The 21,054-nt window shown below is 44.9% G+C and overlaps 1 protein-coding gene across 1 annotated transcript in view; it reads right to left on the bottom strand.

Annotated features, from left to right (window-relative positions):
• Positions 1-21,054, bottom strand: part of Ttll11 (tubulin tyrosine ligase like 11) — a 256,361-nt gene that overhangs the window by 148,339 nt on the left and 86,968 nt on the right. Inside the window, exons 5-6 of the mRNA XM_008833446.1 lie at positions 9,388-9,483; positions 8,333-8,448 (exon numbers count right to left, since the gene is read on the bottom strand). Of these exons, the coding sequence (XP_008831668.1) occupies positions 8,333-8,448; positions 9,388-9,483 (212 nt within the window). The remainder of the gene's footprint in view (positions 1-8,332; positions 8,449-9,387; positions 9,484-21,054) is intronic.

Below are 21,054 nucleotides of genomic sequence, written 5' to 3'. Positions count from 1 at the left end.
CATGGATTACCTTTCCTCTCTGAGTATCAATGATTTTGCGGGAAAATATGTGTGTGTGTGTGTGTGTGTGTGTGTGTGTGTGTGTTCCCTTAATTTTGTATGGTTTAATTTGGAAAGTGGGCTCAGGAAAGTATAGGGACTTAACTGAGGCCAAATGGGACTAGTACCAAAATCTTGGTCTCCCAAGCCCGCCAGGCTGCTTGGCATTCGTCCAAGAACCTAACAACTCCTGATCTTTTCCTTCCTTTCCTTTCATTTATGTGTGTATATGCCTGCGTGTGTGGTGTATATGACTGTGTGTATGAATGTTTGCATGTGTGTGGGCACACATGTGCATATGGAGATCCGAGGTTGATATCTGGGTGTTAATCACTTCCCATTTTATTCACTGAGGCAGGGCTTCTCAGTGAACACAGAGCTCACTGATGACAGTCTGGCTAACCAGCTTGCCCCAGGGATCCAATTTCCTTCTCCTGGGATGACAAGTGGGCCACCATGTCCCCCTGGCTTTTTATGTGGATGCTGGGGATCTGAAATCTCATCCTCAATCTTGTGTGGCAAGTGCTTTAGCTACTAAGCCATCTCTCTAGCTCACAACTCCTGATTTGAAAAACACAAGGTTTGAGGCTCATTGGGGCAGCATGGGAGGAAACTGCCACCTCATCCCTACCTGCAGTGGCTCTAGGAGGGCCCATGCACAAGTCATCACTGCCGTGTCTCCAAGATGGTGGAGACCGACAGGCCATATGCCCATCTAATATCCCATCTGCTACTCACACAGGGAGAGGGAGCACCTGCCTACCTGTGTTGGAGAGACCCATCCTGCCTAACAGCCCTCTGAAATGACACTTAGGAAATTCACTTTCTCCATCCACCTCAGAAATGGTTCCCCCTCAACAGACATCATGCAAAAGAGGCTTTTACTGGCTCTTTCACCGAATGTTTCCACATTTTCAAATGCAAGAGATGTGTTGTGTTTTATCTCTTGTGCATAAAATAATACACTTATCATGAGACATCTTCTGCCTGTTCTTCCTCAGAAATGCATGCACATTTTACTAGTTTGCTCACAAACACCTGAGCCTGAGACCTTGAGACCCAGACAGCTACTGTATCTGCAAAGCTATGATGCCCCCAACCTCAGGCAGGTTGCATGAAGCCTCTAGTGATCATGGCACACTTTGGCCTTAGATAAGAAAACTTCTGCTCTTTTCTCCAGAAAAAAATATACACATACACAAGATAGGCATCATTTCTAGACTCAGACCCCCTGAAAGACTTGACACATTCCACACTGACGATAAGCTCTGATTTCTTTACCTTGACATTCCAGGCTGCCCACCTCTGGTCCCTGGGTTTCTACCCTTCTCCCACCTCCTCTCTACCAATCCTCTTCATGCACCTGTCTCTCCAGCCTACTTGAACTCTTCACGGTTCCCCTGCAGAGCCTCATGCTGTTGCTTCCTCCACCAGGGACGTCCTTCCTCTCATTTTGTGTTTCAAACCCTACTCACCCTTTGCACCTCAGCTCTAGTGCTACCTCTTCATCTGTTTCAAAGCTTGTTCCCCCCAGGAAATCATCTCTCCTTACACTTTTCTCCCTTGACAATTTGTCTTCGAGTTCACTGTACTTAGCATTCTCTATAGATATTTATGTATGGGTCTTGCCTCTTCTTCTGGCCTGCGAGCTAATTTGCTTCCAGAGTCCTCCCCTTGACACACAATAAGTGCTCAATACACACTCAAGAAAAATTCTTATTTCTCTAATCCACACCTGATGCAAATGAAATGCAAATGAACACGTGATGAGTCACCTTTCTTTGACCCAGACTTCTTATGAATAGGAGACCGTCAGGGTTGTTTGGGGTCTGTGTATGCTGATTCACAGGGTCTAACATCTACTGGTACCAACCGAACCCAAGAATTTCAACCAAACATCAGCTGTGCATACACAGATGGACCACTCAGCATAATATTCAGATGATTCTTCTGGAAGAGTCTGTTTCCAGAAGCATGATCACCAGTCAGAAAGATAATGCTCTTTATTTACCACAGCATGCTTAGTGCAGATAGTTGGGAATGCATCTTCCCCTAGTATTAAGGTGATTCTGATAGGATGTACTCCCAATTCAAGAGGAAAGAGCTTGGGTTTGTGAGATTTCTGATTAGTGTGGTTTCTCCAGGATTGGATAAAGCCAAATTCCTTGGTTGTACTGAAAGGCCCAGACCTGTAATTGGGCACCTGGGAGATTCCTGTTCCCCATTCTCTTGGAATGTATCACCTTTGTCCTAGAGTCTATGTAGAATCTACCCGCTTTGGGAATTCACCTATTGGTTCTCATATGGCACAGGAGTCGGGAGATATGCTTGGGTCATGGTAAGATATAAAGCTAGAACTCTCAGTAAAATCTGAGAAAACATCTCTGATTAGGCCTGAGGCCGCTCTGGCAGGCTTTCTCCTCTCTTTATAGCAAACCTGGTTGTTATGGCGATAAGAGGCAAATAAAATGGAAAGTGCACTGTGAAATGTTACTGTGGGAAAAGGGGCTTCTGTGCCTTATATAAGTCATTTTTGAAACAGACTGTTGAATAAGAGGCAGGGGATCTATAATCCCGCCTCCCAGGCACTGCAAGGCATCAGGGTCTCTGCAAAACACCCTCAGATTTCTCCATGCCTATCTGCTATATTTTATTGTTCTAGAGTCCTAAAGGCTTATGATTCATAAGAAAAGAGTCCAGATACCAGAAATAGCTACTTTCAGGAAAAGAGCAATACTAGTAAAGCAGCTCCCCAGGGCTAATGGGCCTTCCCCAAATTAAGACCTTGCCTTAAAAATAAGTGGGGAATGCATTTTGTTCATTCCCTTCTGATAGAAGGTTTTCAAAAGAAAGACTTAGGCTACTCAAATACCTTAAAAGAGGAAAACTTCTGTTAGTTTCTCTTATGTCTCTCCTTATCTCTGAAGTGGAGCTTTGAACGCGTGGTGGAAAATGGAGGGCTACGCAGTAATGCAGCCTGTGGAGCCGACGCTTGGTCTCAAGTAAGTAGGCCTGGCCTGTTCTATTCTGCCACCGATGAGCTTTGTGACATGGATGATTCATACATACATCTTCTTCAGTTTAGTTTCCTACTGTGTAGTTCAGAGGGCAGAGGGAGGGCAGCAGAATGACTTTATCTACCACTCGGAAGCTTGTGAGTTAGCTGTCACCATCAGCATACCTTTAAAGTGCAGCCTGATTAACTACTTGGTGACCTGAGAACCAGCATTTGTCAAATGTCAGATTCCTCAGGGAACGAAGAGATTTGGCTGAGCTTGGCTGAGCTCAGAGCACAACACTCAGAGCCTAAGGACTCAGCCCAGGCCTGACTGAGGCCAAGCCCATTGCCCTGCCTCAGTGGCTGCTCTCCTCTGTCCCTGATGCCTGCAAAGGGAATTCTTGAACCAGGGATCTGACTGGAATGATGACTTCTAAGATCTGTGCTTCAATAAATAAAGCAGGAATTAGATTATGCTACAGAATCCTAATCATGTCTTGCTGCAGAAAAGACCCTTCCCCTTTTGAAGGGTCTTCCCCAAATGAAATTTAATATAGAAAGCCAAAATCAGAACTTGATCTTTGTAGCAGCCCTCTAGTTGAAAAAGAGATGAATTCTCCCCAAATGTCCATCAGCCGACAAACCGATACTGAACTGCAGTGAATCTAATCTGTATAACAGACTAGTATTCATCCATAGAGACTGTGACACGCTCCCTAACCAGGCTAAACCTCAAGGACATTATAGAAATGAAAGAAGTCAACCATAAAGATTATATGATACCATTCTATTTATAGAAGATATCAAGAATAGGAAATCCTAGGGGAGAACAGGTGGTTCCCAGAGGCCAACCTGGGGAGGGAGTAAATGCTTACTTACAGGGTTGGGTTTCTTTGTGAAGTAACAAAATATTTTGGAGCTAGATGGAGTAATGCCCCACAACATGAGGAATGTGTCAAATGTCACTGAACTATACACTTTTCAGGGGGAGAAAGATCAAATCCGGGGCCTCACGCATGCTAGACAACTACCATCTAACTACACTTCAGTCCTCCAAGTTGTAGACTCATAAATGGTTAATTTTACAATATGTGAATTTTACATCTCCAGAGAGAAAGTTTTCAGACTCTTGCTCCATCCGTCTCCCCATTCCCATGTCCCTCGGGTGCTTCCACAGAGCACCAGTGTGAAAATCAATAGTCACTAGATATTACAGATGGTTTCTACAGTCAACTGAGTTCTCGGGTGACAGCTGTTTTCCTCCTTCAGGAACCAATGGCAATTTCTCCTAGCCCAGCAAACACATATGCCCTAGTGACATCTAAGAAATAAGCTCCCTAATGGGTGCCAACGTCAGCACCAGTCAATGATCATCTTACGTCTTCAGTATTAGGACATATCATTGGTTTTTAACTCAAAAGTCTGCATCAAGTATACAAGAAAGGAAAATAACTAATAGCTTTTGGCTTATATCATGTCTAGTAGATAGTTTCACTGCTGATTAGCAAGATGAGCATGACAAAGTGCTGCTGTCATCAGTGTGTGATGCATGAATGACCCCCAGCATCAGGAAGCTGAGGTTAGAGGACTGCAAGTTCCAGGTCAGCCTGAACCACATAGGGAGACTGTGTCTCAAAACCCAAAACCAAACCAAACCAAACGAAAAAGTGCTCACTAAGTTGTTTTGTTTGAATGTGTTTATCACTGTTTCATTGAAATGTCATTATCTATTGTACAGAAAAGGCTACTTACAACAACAGATGTACAGTTCCTCAGGGCTTACTGCCAGTTTACCACAGAGTCAGGATTTGAATGTGGTCTCTTAGCTCAAAAGAAAGTGCTTTGGTTGCTTGATTGAGACAGGGTCTCATTCTGCAGCCCAGACTGACCTGGAACTCACTATGTAGCAAAGACTGTCCTTAAGTCTTTAGCAACCTCCTGCTTATTGGGTTTATAGGAATAAGCCATCATGCCCAGCTAAAACAGTGCTATTTGTTACGCCAGGTTGGGGGCCAGCAAAGTCAAGCTCTTCTGCCCACAGACTACCTCCTGACTGCTCTCAGTCCTGCTAAGAAACGGCCCGGGACCCAGGGGGTATGGAGGTGCAGGATGCATGGACATATGTTGGTACCCCTCTGGTGGTTCCTCCATACCTTTCCAGAGAAGTCTGGGAGTTGAGAGACTTAGGACATCTGCTTCTTAATTCTGTTAGTGTGGGGCAGGTGAAAACCTGCCCCAACTGTCTTGATGATAAACACCAATGAGGGACACTTCAGACAGTCCTTTGCTAACTGAGGGGAAAGGCTAGGATATCTTTTGTTCTAAAAGGTGTAGGCCAGGTCCTGTATAAACTTCTTCTAAAACTGGGTGTGGTAACACAGATCTGTAATCCCAGCTCTGGAGAGGCAGAGGCAGGAGGATTACGAGTTCAAGGTTAGCCTGGGCTTTGTAGTGAGACCCATTTGAAACAAACAAAACAGCAGAAATCAAACCTGAAAACTCTGCTTCAAGGTAAGCTTCACCAGGAAATCTATTGTGTCATCATTTAATGCAGTTGGAGTGACATGGTGTCAGAACTGGATTTATAGGATTCAGCACCACAGTTCTTTGCATTTTCTATAGACACAAATTCGAAGCTTTTTCTAGTGATACTGAAACACTTCTAGACAAAGGAGCTGAGGATAAGTTCAGCCTTGACCTGGTAAAGTTATCAAAATAATATCGCTGATGTATAAACACACCTTACAATCACAAAGTGTTCTCATGGATAATCATTGCTGGGCAAAAACATAAAAAAGTGAGATTAAGGAAAAATGTCAGCAAATGGCACTTAGCTATTCACACACACTCTTATGTTGTAGGTGAGGAAAAAGTGAGATGAAAGGGTTTCTAGATTAGAACTGAAGTCAGGTTCTTGAAGTTCTAACTGTTCCTGGATATCTATTAAAAAGTCAATGCTTTTTAAATTAAAAATGAGATGCTGCTACTTATGACTTGATAAGTTATAAAATGCCTCTCTCATCCTTCCCAATCAATGGTCCCGTGCCCCACTGCAATTAAATTTCAGATCTGCGGCTCATATAGATTGTACAGGCAAAGGAAAGTCAGCAGGAGAACAGGGAGGCTAATGTGTCTCTGTGCTGTTCAGTGTGAAACTGTGGAACTCTCTGAGCTCTCCGTGTTTGGTGGCCAAGTTTGGTGGCTAAGGTTAAGAATGCTCAGGCCACACAATGGATTTTGGATTTCCTGTGCCCAGCCAATGTGTCAAGGTCATCCTAAAATAATCCACAGCACTGTCCCACAGAAAGCCACCCAAGTCTGTCCGCAGCGCACACAGTCTCTCAGGACCTCTTCTTGGCTGCTGAGATCAATAACCATCACAGAATAGATTTTTAAGGAGTGTGCTTTACTGCAATTAATTTAACCACACTGTAGCTCCAACCAGTGCTTTCTCTAAGGGGTAAGTAGAGAAGGCAGCTACCTGCATTCACTTAGTGGTACATCCTTCTCCTGTTGTGAGGCCTGAGTTGCTCAGAGAATTTGGCAGCCCCAGGCTTTGCAGTGAGAACCATCTCAAACAAACAAACAAGAAAATAGAAAGAAACTCTGAAAACTGGTCTTCTAAAGGTAAGTTCCAGCTTGGAAGTTTTTGTGCCACCATTTAATGCAATTGGAGTGATATGGTTTCACAGGATTCAGCACCTCAGCTCCTTTCATCTACTTTACATGCTCTCTAAAGCATGAGTCAGTGGAAGCCACACTTGCAGAATGGGCCTATGCAACCACAGGTGAATGTTCTTGGAATGCAGCCAACAGCAGCAGCCTCATTTGGTAAAAATGCTCTTGGAAGAGCTCAGGGGAGCAGGTACCATCCAACCTGCCCGAAGATATGACCAATCTTTCAGGGTAATGCTTCCTACAGGGCAGAGTTGTTCAACCTTGGCTGCGAAGAAGCAGCACCTAGGGAACCTGCACGTGTCTACAGCCAGGCCTCCAACCCAGGTTCACAAAAACCAGCATTGCCTAGTGCGGAGCCCCTGGTGCTGGTATTTTTGAAAACTTCCCTGGATGGTTCTCATATGCAGCCAAGGGTGAGAAGCACTACCTTAGGGTGACTAGAACAAGACTTGGGTTTGAGCCCCGTTCTTAGGGAGTCTCAGTAGAGGAACCTGCCAAGAATCATTGGCCTGGGATGCCAGCATTCCCTGTTCCCAGCCACAGCTGACAAGTGTTGAAGTGTCTGGGAACATTTGGGTCAGGCTGGTGAGGATGAGAAAGGCTACTTGAAATGCTTACTCTGGGGGTTTCCTGTCTAAAACCTAGGCATAATGATATTTAGTCAACATTTACTTTGTGGGAACCTGGAATGTGATTTTAAAAAATGGGCTGGAGAGATGGCTCAATGATTAAGAGCACTGGCTGCTCTTGCAGAGGACCCAGGTTCAGTTCCCAGCACCTACGTGGCAGCTAACTGTCCTTAACTCCAGCTCCAGGGAATCTTGTGCCATCTTCTGGCCTTCCCAAGCATTGCACGACAGCAGTGCACTTACATACAGTCAGGCAAAACATTCATATACATTGCAAAAAAATAAAACAAAACCAGAAGGAACAAGCCACCCAAGTGGACTGCTGTTTAATATCTGGGGTGATTCTGTGGAGGGTGAGGCAGGGATACACCCCTCTTCAGTATCCCCCATGGGGAGGGGAGCTGGGGAGGAAGAAGAGCCATAACTTGTAAATGTGAGAGAAATGACACAAGCTCATGACACTGGCTCTGCAAATGTGAAACTCAAAGATGATACCACCAAGAACACGAATATTGTGAAGGAACCAGGAAGGAGGAAGCCATCTCCAGTCCTACTTCCTGTGGCCCCTCCTGTACCTTATTCCACTCTTCCTGTGCTTGAGGATTTCAAGCAGTGCTGGGCAGGTGGGAGCTCAGGAGACATGTCCAGCTTTGGACAGCAATCCGAAGTTCATCATTGAATCCCACTGTCACAGCACTCCTGATCTCACTTATATATGTATTTATTTATTTATTGCAGTGCTGGGAGTTAAACTTGGGCCCTCACATATGCTAGGCAAGTGCTTTACCACTGAGCCATATTGTCAACCTTACACCTGATTTTGAGTTGCTGGTTTGGGGGACTATTTCTAAAATAAAAGTGTGATTTGTTCAATTGTTTAATATGTAACTCTTTCGTGTTAAGAGATTCCAACAAGTTACTTTGCCTCTTTAGGATGTAAAGAAAGGAAGCCGAGTTGATAGAAGTGATTGACATAAAACATACTTACTGGGTATCTCTTTTTTTCTTAAGTGGGTCCATGAGGCGCAGAGTGTCTCTGATCACAGCCACTTTCACTTCTTCATCGACCAGGCTGGGTACATTTTCAAACACCCCTGGAGAAAGCTGGAAAGGGAAGGAGTCCACGTTAGAGTAAGGCTGTGCTCCAGGTCCGGTGTTATCAGTGAGCACTGTGTACTTCTAATTAGCTCAAATCCTTGTGCAATAGTACACTTGGCCTTAGCAAATCTAAAGGAATCTATAAACTTTCCTTTTACACTAGCTTAAAAATATGTCTTCTTTATAAAGTGACAAAGTATATGAAGAAAAATAATAGTGCTATGTTTTAGTTGTCATTATGGTTTTGTTTTGTTCTGTTTGAGTCAGGGTCTTGTAGCCTAGACGGCCTCAAACTTGGTAGTTTAGAATAGCCTTGAACTCCTGATCCTTTTGCTTTGCCTCTGGAATGCTGGGATTACAGGTTTCTGTCACCACGCCTGGCCTTAGCACTGTGTTTTTTGAATTTTCAAAATTATACATGCTCACTTTAGAAAAGCCGGGAAGATAGAGCTTAAGAAAATTAAAAGAATCCAGATAATCCCCTCAAAACCCAGTAGTAATTTTAGGGGTGCTTCCTCCCAGTTCTTTAAAGTGCATTTTGGGGAGAGGGTAGAGAAAAACACAAGCACTGTTAAATGTACTATTTATCTTAGTGATTCGAGCATGTCGACATGGCAAACGCATATTCATAGAATTTCAATTAGTTCATCTCCTGAGGCTAACTAATTAGTTCACGTCAAAACTGATGGAAAGGCTCAGCTGCTTCTGCGTTTCCAGACCTTAAAAATGAGAAGAATGGCATGCTGGGAAATTACCATGGGTCGGAAAGGTCTTATATTAATAGACTCTGTTCGGAGCTTGATAGAACTAAAATTATTTGACTCGAAGAGGACTTCGCTGGGAAAATTTAAGGATGGAAAGTCTTGGGCAGCCAAGAGGACACCTCACAAGCGGGAACCCTTGGTTTCACAGCAAAGTAGTCCACCAGATGCTGCAAAGACTCACTTCATGCTCGTGCTCGATTCTCATGCTGGGATTTGCATTCACTTCAAGTAGCATAGGCTTCAGGTTTTTCATGAGAAGAATGTCAAAGCCTAGAATCTGGGCAGAATAAACATAATTCAGAATTATTCCCTCCGGCCACAATTTCTTCTCAGGAATTGAGTATAGTATTAAGGTCATTAAGGGGAAGATAAATTCAAACTCAGTGTCCAACCTTGGCCTTGACCCTGATTTCCCTCCTCCATAGCTCTTGCTCCTCTGGGTGTACTTGTCTGACCAAATGGATAGCAGAAAATTTTATAGAAACCTCAGTAATGGGATGCGTTCCCATAGTGCATTTCAGCACTATCTGTGTCATCATCATAAGTGCTATAAAATGATGACCTCTTTCCTCTTTAACAGGCTTTTTATTATGTTAAGGATTCGTGTAGTCTGTCAGCTTCTCCCTCTGCCTTCTCTTTGGCCCTCCTCTGTCAAGCTGCTTCTCCACTAGACCTCTGGAAACTTAAGGCTGCATTTCTTGTCCTGGGGTGTGTATCAGTATCATGTAAGGCTCAAAACCAGAGTCTCCTCCTGTCCATACCTGCTGAATCATAATCACTCAGAACAGAATGCAGGCAAGCGTATTTGGGGAACAACAATCACCCTCTTCCAGGTGATTCTGGTATAATCTCTTGATATCTATCATCTATCTATCTATCTATCTGTCTATCTATCTATCTATCTATCTATCTATCTATCTATCTATCTATCTATCTATCAATCATCTATCAATCATCTTCCGGAAGATATAACATTGGAAGGTGCCAACCAACTTGGTAGACGAGGTTTTATCATCCCCTCTCCGGGTCCTAGCATCCCTGTGCATGCTGTACACACACACACACACACAGACACACACACACACACACACACACACGCAGCATCAATGACTATACACTGTACCAAAGATTCATAATCTCATTAGATCCAGTGAAGGTGTCTTTAAGGGAGGGTCTGTATTCTCCAGTGAAGCAGAAATTGAGCCTCAGGCCTGTGGATTTCTCCAGTACTACAAATCTAGTCAGAGCAGGCTTTCATGCTCAAATAAGACTGATCTCCTGTTCCTCTAGTACAAGATGCATATATGTCTCCTTGTTCTAAAAGCATTTAACAGTTTCTTGATGGTGACTGTGGAGCATAAAACCAGGTTGGAGGGGGCTGGACAGATGGCTCAGTGGTTAACCTGGTTTCTCTTGCTGAGGACTTGGGTTCAATTCCCAGCACCCACATGGCAGTTAGCAACTGTCTGTAACTCCAGTTCCATGGGATCCGACGCCCTCTTCTGATGTCTGTAGGCATTGCACTACACAGATGAACCTACCTGATGCAGGCAATATACTCACACATAAAATAAAAATAAAATATTAAAAAAAATTGGAAAGCCTCTCTGAACATGGCACCCTGTGTGGTGGCTCCACTGGTCGCCTCTTGCCCCAAAGCTAGCCCTGCACTTAAGGCTCACTCCAGCACCAGCTAATGCACACCTATGCTTTGAATTCAATCTTCCAGCCAGTCTGGCCTCTTTTAATTCCTTACAAGCCCCTTGCCAAGCTAGCTGCCAAGCACATCCTGCTCTCTCTCTCTCTCTCTGCCTTATACAGCTCTTCACCTGGATAATTTTGCATCCTTGAGATCACTCCTCCTAATAAGATTCAGACTCCAACTACAAGGACTTCAGATTCTCAGAAGGATTCTCATTATCACTAGAGAAGTGATAACATTAGAAAGTTTCTAACATAACGGACACAACCCCAGAGTCTCAAAAACTAATATGGAGGATAAAAAGGCAAAAAGGAAAAAGATATGGCTGTGGATTCCCCTTCCTCTGTGGGCTCCAGAGGGAAAGCTGAGGGGAACCCATTTACTCATCCATATAGAATATGCATTAGTTAAATGATAATTATCGAACTGCAGCTTCATCTATATTAATGAAATCAAAGTCTGAATGACCATTTTTGGGGATGATTCAAGATGAAGTTACGTTCCGGTGAAGGGCAATCAGGAGAAGCTCAGAAAAGTCATCCTCACACGATTTTTCTTTCTCCAGTCATGAAAAGGAAGGAATGGAAATTCAGTAGAAAATGCTACATGTATTATAGATCTGCCTAATAATATATGACAAGTGGGTATGAGCGATGAAGCCTTTAAGAGACTGTGGTGACATCACCAGTCTAACTTTGGCCCTGGCCTGAGCCACATGATGTGGATGAGGCTGCAGACAATTGCCGGCCATGGTACCAATGCCAGTCCCCTTACTGTCCACTCTGGCTTTGTGCTGCATCTTAGAGGTTTGGATTTTCACCTTCTCAGACTTGCTGGACTCTTTTCTGTTTCAATTCAATGGGTTCACAAACATAAAGCTCATAAGGATTTGGGGAGCTGGAGGAGGTGCAGCGACAATTTGTCTAAACTGGTTGGCACCCACCACTGTCTTATCTCCAGAATCTGAACTGAATATGCTTTTTTTTTATTTTAAAAAATGTATTGAGTCTTGCATGGGAATGCTTTGGAGTCAGAAAGACTGGACTCTACTCTCAGCTCAGTCCTTCACACTAGCTACATGATTCTTGCTCTAGTCTGCTTTCTGTTGCTGATAAATGCCATGACCAAAAGCTACTTGGGGAGAAAAGAGACTATTTGCCTTACAGATCCTTCACTGAGGGAAGCCAAGGTAGGAACTCACAGCAGGAACCTGGAGACAGAAACTGTAGCAGGGACCCTGGAGGAACATTGCTTATGGGCTTGCTTGCCCTGTCCTGTTCAGCTATCTTTCTTAAACTTCCCAGGCACACCTGCCTAGGGATGGTTCTGTCCACAGTAGGATGGGCCCTCCTACAACAATCAACAGTGCCCCACAGACATGGCCACAAGCCAACCCGATGGAAGAAAGTCCTCTATTGAGGTTTCTTCTTCCTGGATGACTTTAGTTTGTGTCAAGCTGACAAAGACTAATCAGGGTAACTAACAGACTACAGGGAAGATGTTTAGCCTCTCTGAGCCTCGATTACTTCAGCAAAACATTTGCACCACATAGCTGCCTTACAGGTCATTAATAATGGATATGAAAAGTGTTCATCATGTAGAAGGTAACTTAAGCTACCTACCTCTCCAATGTCCTACCAAGCCCACCAACAAGAAATGGCATTGGTGTACTGTAGAGTCTAAAGGAATTTATAGTCGAGTTCTGCCTTTGGCCTATGTGACCACAGGCAAGTTTCTTAGTGGTTCCAACTCCACTGTCTTCATCTGTAGGATGAAGTATGAATTTAATTCATCCACCAATAAAATATTTACCAAATGCTTTCTGTGACCCACAAACCCTCAAGTGAGACCATGCAATGAAAGACAGTCCGAAGAGAACTTGACACACAATATGTGTTTAAAGACAGTCAGTAATATTGCATTTTTCATAAGTTCAAGGACATATGAATTATTTTCCTTTCAAAGGTTTGATAAAATATCCATTATCAATGGATCTTAGATTTACAGAACTGAGAAGAGCTTGGAGTTGGATCTTGCCATAGCTGGAAAAAAAAAAAAAACCCAGAAAGCAAGAACAAAACCCAGAAAATTTTAATATGTTGCATTTCCAAAGACAGATTCTTAATATTTTTTATTTTCTGAAAAGCTACCAATATAATCTAACCCCCCACTTCAGAAAACTAGGAACCTGCAGATTTGGCAGGGGAAGACCTCTCCAAGTCTCTCCAACAGTTGTGGCAAAGCAAGAATTGGTGGATGGAGAGGTTGCTTTTCCATCTTGTGGTACTCTGCCTCTCAGAGTCACTCAGCAGCAATTATGTGGTGAGCACCTCCTATTTGAAGGATGCCTTGGGATTTAAAAATATCTGTCCTTCATCACTGACCTCTAAAAGCTTTAAATCAAGTTGGAGAGAAAGGATCCTGAGTAACTGACTGTAGGCTCATGCCAAGTTTCCAAGGTATATTTCACAGAGAGAGCAAAATCTTTGGAGCTCCAGAGCTCTAGGACTATGTAGTGTTCCTGACTGGGATGTCCAGGACTCCTCAAATTCAGAATATCAATAGTAGTCAATAGTCTCTACCATGGTCCTGATGAGTTCCATCTGGTATTCAAGAGTTTGCATAATACCCACCCCTACCTACCTGAGTGTGGGCTACATTTAGTGACCCGTTTCTAAGAGAGAGAACAGGGTAGAAATTATGGGGTGTCACTTCCAGATACCAGGTGGCTTCTATCGAGCTGCCCAGGGAGAAGTCCACATATCAAGGACCTGATTTCTCTAGCCACCCACCACCAGGGGGTGCATGAGGCCTGCCAACAAGACTTGTGAGTGAGCTTGAACGAAGGCCTTTCTCCCCCCCCCCCCCCCCCCCCCCCGTCAGACCTTGAGAGGACTGTAGCCCTAGCCAGCCTGTGGCTTGGAGCCTTGTAAGGTACTTTGAGACAGAGACACATCAACTACTACTACATACTTGATTCGGAGGAATGGTGAGAAAAAGGTCTGTTGTTCTAGGCTGCTAGTTTGTTCCACAGCACTAGATAACGAATACACTATCCTTCTTTCTCGAAAACCTCCTTTTTTCTTCCTGTATTCCTTATCGATCCAATCACACAAATCAAAATATCTCTCTACATTCAGTTGGTTACCATCTCCTGTACCTAAGAGCTTTCTGGATCTGGCCCAGTCTCACTACTACCTCAACTCCCACCAGCTCTCACCTTTTCCCTGCTTTCAAACTCACCCCTTTAAATCATCTGCCACAAAGAGAAGGCAGAGTAATTTTTCTAGAATGTAAACAGAATACTAAGCCTCCTGCCTAACATCTCTGCTCATAGAATGAAGTTTAAGTTCTAGGGAGTATCTCACAAATTCCAGGCTTGGCTGAATATGTCACACTCCAGCCTTAATCCCCCCCCCCGCGCCCGCCCCCACTACTGTGCACCTTGGGCTCTAACACAGGACTTTGATTTGCTGTCACTCTCCTTCCTGGATGGCATTATTTATTTGTCAAGCACTTACTGAGCACCTGTTCTAGGCACTAGGGGTAAAGCAGTTCAAAATAAAGCTCCTATCTCTCTGGGGTTTACATTTTAGAGGATCCATGAGCGAGCTAATAATTACAGCAAGGTAAGACTGTACAGTGTGGTACAGTGGGTGGAGAGGGCTTGATCTAGGTAGGAAAGCCCTGAAGCCCTTTCTAAGGAGGGGCCCTTTGTCATCCCACTGTCCTTTGGCACGCCCAGCTTCTGACAAGAATGTAAATGAGTCTTTTCACATCTTTTCTCTATGACTGCTTTAAAGATGCTCCTATCATCACTTGTTTTCCACAATTTGATTCTAAGACTTGGGTATGTGTGTGCATAATACCCACCCCTACCTACCTGAGTGTGGGCTACATTTAGCGACTGGTGTGTGTATGTGTTTATGATGTATGTGTGTGTATGTGTAGTTTCTTAATGCTTTTGTATTGTGAGCTTATAGCGTTTGTTTGTGTATCAGATTTGGCAAGTCTTGGCTGTCAGTTCCTTAAACATTTTTCTGTACTTTTCTTTTCTGTACCCGAGTCGTGCATGCACTTGGTCTCCTGGTACTGTTCCATGCTTGTCCCCATCCTCTTCCTCTCTGTTTAATTTTGTATAAATCTACTGCAATGTCTTCAAGTTCACTGAAGCTCACTTTAGTTCTAGTTTGCCATTAATCCCAATTAATAAAAATTTCATGTCAGGGTTTATATGCATGCATGTAAGTGTACCTGTATCATGCAGTGCCTGTGGAAGTGAGAAGAGGGTGTTGAATCCCCTGGAACTGGAGTTGCAGATGGTTGTTAGCTGCCATGTGGGTGCTGGGAATGGAACCTGGGTCCTCTGCAAGAGCAGTCAGTCAGTGCTCTTAACCTCTGAGCCATCTCGCTAGCCCCAGGGTTTATATTTTATTTTTGTTTGTTGCTTCTTTAACTTTTTCTTTTGAGATAGGGTCCCACTATGTAGCCTTGGCCTCAAATTAGCAATCCTCCTGCCTCTGCCTCCCATGTGCTGAGATTACTGATGCATACAGCATGCTTGGCTTGAAATTTCTAAGTTTTTCTAAAACTTCTCTAAAATCTTCATTTGTTCTTTTAAAGAATTTCTATTTCTCTCTTCATTAAGCTAATATTTCCCTTAAATTTTTTACACATAATTAAAACTATTTTTGACATCCATTTCCTGCTAGTCCCATCATTTAAAATTTACCTGTGTTCATGTGCATAAGTGTTTTGCCTGCATGTATATAGGGGCACCACGTACATGTAATGCCTGTGGAGACAGAAGAGGGTGTTGAATTCCCCAGAACCAGAGTTACAAATGGGTGCTGGGAACTGAACCCAAGTCATCTGCAAGAGCAGCCAGTGCTCTTAACTTCTGAGCCATCTGTCCAGCTCCCAGGAGCCAGGATTTTAAGTGCAATGAAGAAGCCATTGAAGGGTTTGAGCAAGGGAAGTAACCTGATTCGACTCAAATTTTATGAGGATCTCCTTAGCTGTGGTGAGTTGCTGATGGATTGGAGGTGAGAAGTGAGTGAGGGATGGCAGAAACAAGGCTGATTCAGGCTCTTGGTTTGAGTGACTGCTGCTCCTTTACTGGAGCAGTAAGGACAATCGACGGTAGTTTGGAGGAAGGAAGTCAATAATTTGATTCTGAACCTAGCTATTCCAGTAGAAAATTGAAGTGGGCATTGGGATATTTCCATCTGGAGCTCTATCAGAGGTCAAGATTAACAACATGAATTTAGGACTCATCAGCAGTCTGTAAACCCATGGGGCCAGATGAGATAATTTAGGAAGTGATGGTAGACAGACAAATTTCCAAGTACTAAGCTTTAGGAATCTCCAACACTGACAGGTTCAGGGGAAGAGCAGCCAGCAAGATAAGAGGGAAACTGGGAGAACATGGTGCCCCTTCCACCTGCTCAGAAAATTCTTCCTCGGGCCTTGAACATCCCCTCCCCTGGGAGCCTTCAGTCAGGGGCTTAATTCTCCTTTTCCTGGGCATTCCCTGGATGCTGTGAGCACCCTTGGACAACACTACTTACAGGAACTGTGATTCTCTGTGTGTCTTCCCCACTAAATGGAGCACTGCTTAGGGGTAGGGACCTCACCTTATCCATAGCCACATGTCCCATACCTAGCTCACACCCCATCACAGTGGATCCAAAGGAAGAAAATAACTTAGATAACAGAGCAGTCAAAGAAGGCATTACAGAGAAGGCAGGCCTTGCACAGCATCCTGGAAGGCACTGAAGGTCAAAACCAGTGAGAACAGGAGACAGTAGGCCAGGCTGGCTGAGACAGAAGCGAACAGTCAATCAGGAAAGCATCGATGATGCCAAGGGGCAGAAATCAGATCCTGTTTTGGAGGACTGAGGGTGAGGTGCTGAACTGGAGCCAGGTGAGGAGGTGACAAGACTAAGGACTTGACTTCCAGACTATGCTCCTTGGAACGCTAATGTTCCAGTTAAGGTTATAGCGAGAACAGTTCCTCATTTACTGGAACTTGAGGTACTTCCTCATAAATAAGTGTAAGAACTGTTGTTAAAGAAAATAGTATAATAATGACCCAAACTGTCATTTACTGAATGACTGCTGTATGCTAGGGACTGTGCTGTTCCGTAGCGCTCTCTCTTAATGAAGCATACAACAGCTCTGGACAGTATCTACAAATATGCTTGCATTTGTAGATAAGAAAACTGAGGCCTAGGAAGATTAGCTTTCCAAGCTCAGAGCTAGAGTTGCTGTGAGGCGGAGCTGGAGTAGCTCAAACCCAGGGCACTGGAGAATAGAAGCCAAGCCCTTGCCCACCACACTGTTTCCTGGCCTCCTCTCTGTGGAGTGTCTTGATTACAGGGTGAGGAGGACACAGAAAACATGGGAGGAAGAGAACCATGCTAGGACTCAGGAAAGACATCTCTCCTGACATCCAAGAGAAAGGTCATGACCGAGAACAGAGTTAGACACAGGGAACAAGAGAAAGATATAGACCAAGTCACAGAGTGAGAAAGAATGTTCTTGAAGGCTGAGCGGAAACCCTTCCTCCTCATGTATATTTCCACCACATGAATCGTCTACACCCAGGCTGACCTTGCTGTTTAAGCTGGGGTCACACTGTTGTCCTCAAGAAAAGCAGACGTGAAGTTCTGTGGCTGGGGCTGCCTGGGCAATGACAGAGGACAGACTGGAATGACAGGACAGCTGTGTTCCTTAGCAGCAGATTACAGGAAACCCAACCACAAGTGGGCCATACCAGCCGCTGCTTGGCCACCACGTCTCCTGAGCTGTTACTGTGGTGGTGGCTGGGACAGGGTCACAGTCACATGCCTCAAATGGATGTAATTTGGTTGGTTAGAGTTTATGTTCAGCAATGCTGCCATCTGGGCCAGAACCCGGTTCTAAGGAAGAGGGGCTGCCCAGCAAAAAAAAAAATAATTTTCTTATTTGCTTGTTTTTGTTTTTTTGAAACAGGGTCTCCCTGCAGCCCCAGCAGCTGGCCTGGAACTTGTTATGTAGACCAGGCTGGCCTCAATCTCACAGAGATCCACCTGCCTCTGCCTCCTGAGAGCTGGGGTTAAAGGTGTGTGCCACCATGCCTGACTAAAACTTTCTGCATTTGTGCAATGTTAACAGTCTGTAAAGCTCTTGATAACCCTTATCTCACTTGTACTGGACACCAACCCCGTGAGGCAGATGAGGAAACAGAGTGACTCCACAGATCAGACAGTAGATGGATGTCAGAACTATATCGTGGCCCCAGCTCTTTGTGTTCCAAGTCAGCTTAGGTATCTGAAATCCAACTAGTAAGAATTCTAAAAAGAATTCAAATTAAGAGAGCAGGAGATCCAGGGAAAGTAGGAAGCCATTTCCTCTCAATCACTGTATGTCTAGAGAGCATGGGAAACAGATTCCAAACAGCTACCAGTTTACAGCTTGTTAAAATGCTTTCACCTACATGACTTCCCAAGAGAGCAGAGGCACCTGGTGGTGAGGAAGACCCCGGAGCTCACCCAGCTGGAAAAGGCTATACTCCCAGCCTGTGTTTGTCTCCTCACGCCAGGTCTGGAAGCATTTGTTTAGTGTGGTTCAAGGGGTGGCAAATGGTCATAAGGCTTTAGGCCTATCTGCTAGATGTGACCGGACCTGACCAGACCAGAGGCTCCTGCTCGGTATCTTCAGTTCCCCACCAGTGGCCCTATTCCCACCCTGACAGCTGCCCATTGCTGCCTGTTTACTACAGGACACATAGCACAATGCCCATCCTGGCCCTTCCGGCCCTCCCTGCTGTCACTCGGACAAAGCCAGGGCTCTGTGGCTTGGCCATGCTTGCCTGGCCCCATGTGATCCTCCTAGAATAGCTGTCACTACAAACAGCATAACCACACAGTCCCCCAGGATGAGCCCTGGATGTGACCATGTCACAACTGTCTCCTCTGCCTTTATTTGCCTGGGTCAAGACTTGTTTGCACTTGCCCTTTCTAAGGTCTTTAACTACCTCCTCATGGCTCAGTAGGGCATCCTGACTGGGAACCGAATGGCCACGGGTGGAACTGTGGATGACAATGACCACTTCCTGCATCTGACCACTGCCTGAACTCCCCTCCAGGGGCTTCCACAATGACCCTACTGATGAAGCCCAGCCCTTGAGCAGCCTCTCTGGATTAGGGGCTGCCCTTGGGGCCCAGCTTCCTTCTCCACCAGTGGGTGGATGCCCATCTGTGAGAGACACTGTCCCACTCCCTCTCTTCATTCCTGCTCCATGCTGCCTGTTATCTTCCTACCACAGCCAGGGAACACCCAGACCTGCTTTGACAGAAGAACTAATAAACTATGCATTTTACAATGGAATACACAGGGTCTGGAGAGATGGCTCAGTGATTAAAAGCACTGGTTGCTCTTGCAGAGGGCTTGGGTTCAGTTTCCAGCATCCACATGGTGACTAACAACCACTGTCTGTAACTCCAGTTCCAGGGGATCCAACACCCTCTTCTGACCTCTGTAGGCATTGCACAACACGGTTGTACTTATATACATGCTGGCAATACACACATACACATAAAAACAATAAAAAGAATAAACTTTTTTAAATGGCATACACAGCAGTGCTGATAAGGCCGTAACACTGACCCAAGCAATGTGGGCAACTCTTTGAAACACCACCTGTGGAGAAACAAGAGCACTCCAGGAGACTGCAGACTTTACACTGGGGCTTTTATAAAGCTCAGAAGCCATTCAAACGGCAGTATACTGTTTAGGGGTGCATCAATGCTTAGAAATAGGTAGTTTTGAAATGCAAGGAGATGATAAATGTAACATTCAGGATACTGGTTATGTAGGGCATGGACTGGGGAATGGAAGGGGAGGAACATACTAATTGGCGATCTTGAGTTGGGAGGTAGGTCAGGTGTGACCATTACAAACATGTTCCATGCATGTATTCTTACACACACACACACACACACAGAGCTGCTATAAAAAGTTTTAAGGATTGGATGGAGGGGAGCCCAGAGAGGTACCATCTCATTCTCTTGCCCCTTCTAATAGATCTGGTGGCAGGAGAGAATGCACCCACTGAATGTCTGGCCTCCATGTTTCACCCCCTGACAGCTCAGTGTCCCCAAAGATGTTTTTACCTCATTCTCCATTTCCCTCCCCCTCACAAGCTGGCTGCTTGCTGAGGATGATTCTCTCTGGAGTCCCCAGGACACCTGTCACTGAACATGATGGACCATTCCAGGGATGGTCTTGCCTGACATCCTGGCAATATTTGAGGCCACAGGCCCCTGTCTGTGTCTTCTCTGAGAACCCTTTCCTTGGCATTTCAAACATGTTCACCCTTGATGCCACTTCTGTGTCTCAAATGCCACTTCCCAGTCTCTTTCACTGGTTCTCAGTTTCTGTCCATCCTTTAGTGAAGTGGAGGTGTCACAGGGTCCTCTCCACATCATCTCATGCCTCCAAGTCACCAATATGGATGTTCCTAGGTCCTTTTCCAGTCCACCCCGTCTCCCTAGACTCCAACCCAATATCCACTCTACTAGGCCTCTCCACTTGGCTGCCTAGTTTCTGGTCTCTGTTAGCCTGGGTCCTCTGCTAGTGGCCTCTCTTCATCCAAGTGCCCAAGTCACCTGTATCTCCACTAGCTCCTCCTTTTTCTCTGCCACCGTCTCTTCTCTCTCCCCAGCCCCACCCAGTCAACAAGTCTAGCCATCTGAACTCCTTAAATGGGACTCAGATCTACTTATGTGCTTCATGCCTATGAAGACCTTCTTATTCAGAGCCAGCATCCTCTGGCTCTGAATTTCTTCTAGAAATCTCTTTGTGACCAGTCTTGGCTCAGTCCAATCCCCTCCAACCATGGAACTGTGCTCTTGGGAACATGTGGCTCTGAGTGTGATCTGCACCCTGCTTACAATCCTCCGATGGTCCCCATTGTCCACAGGCTCTCCGAAACTCGGCTCTACCTACTTCTCTCACCTCATCTTCTCTCATCTCTCTCTATACCTCTGCACCAAATCCGCCCTAACTATACTGAACTTCCTTTGGTGACTCAAACACACCAGGCTTCTTTCTTACCTCTAAAGTAAAACCGTGTCTCCACCCAGAGCATTCCGTGGCTGC

This window comes from Nannospalax galili, unplaced genomic scaffold, assembly GCF_000622305.1.
Source record: "Nannospalax galili isolate Female #2095 unplaced genomic scaffold, S.galili_v1.0 scaffold34, whole genome shotgun sequence".
Classification (NCBI taxonomy): Eukaryota; Metazoa; Chordata; class Mammalia; order Rodentia; family Spalacidae; genus Nannospalax; species Nannospalax galili.
Note: the sequence above shows the minus strand (reverse complement) of the source record. Positions and strands in the feature narration are given on the sequence as shown.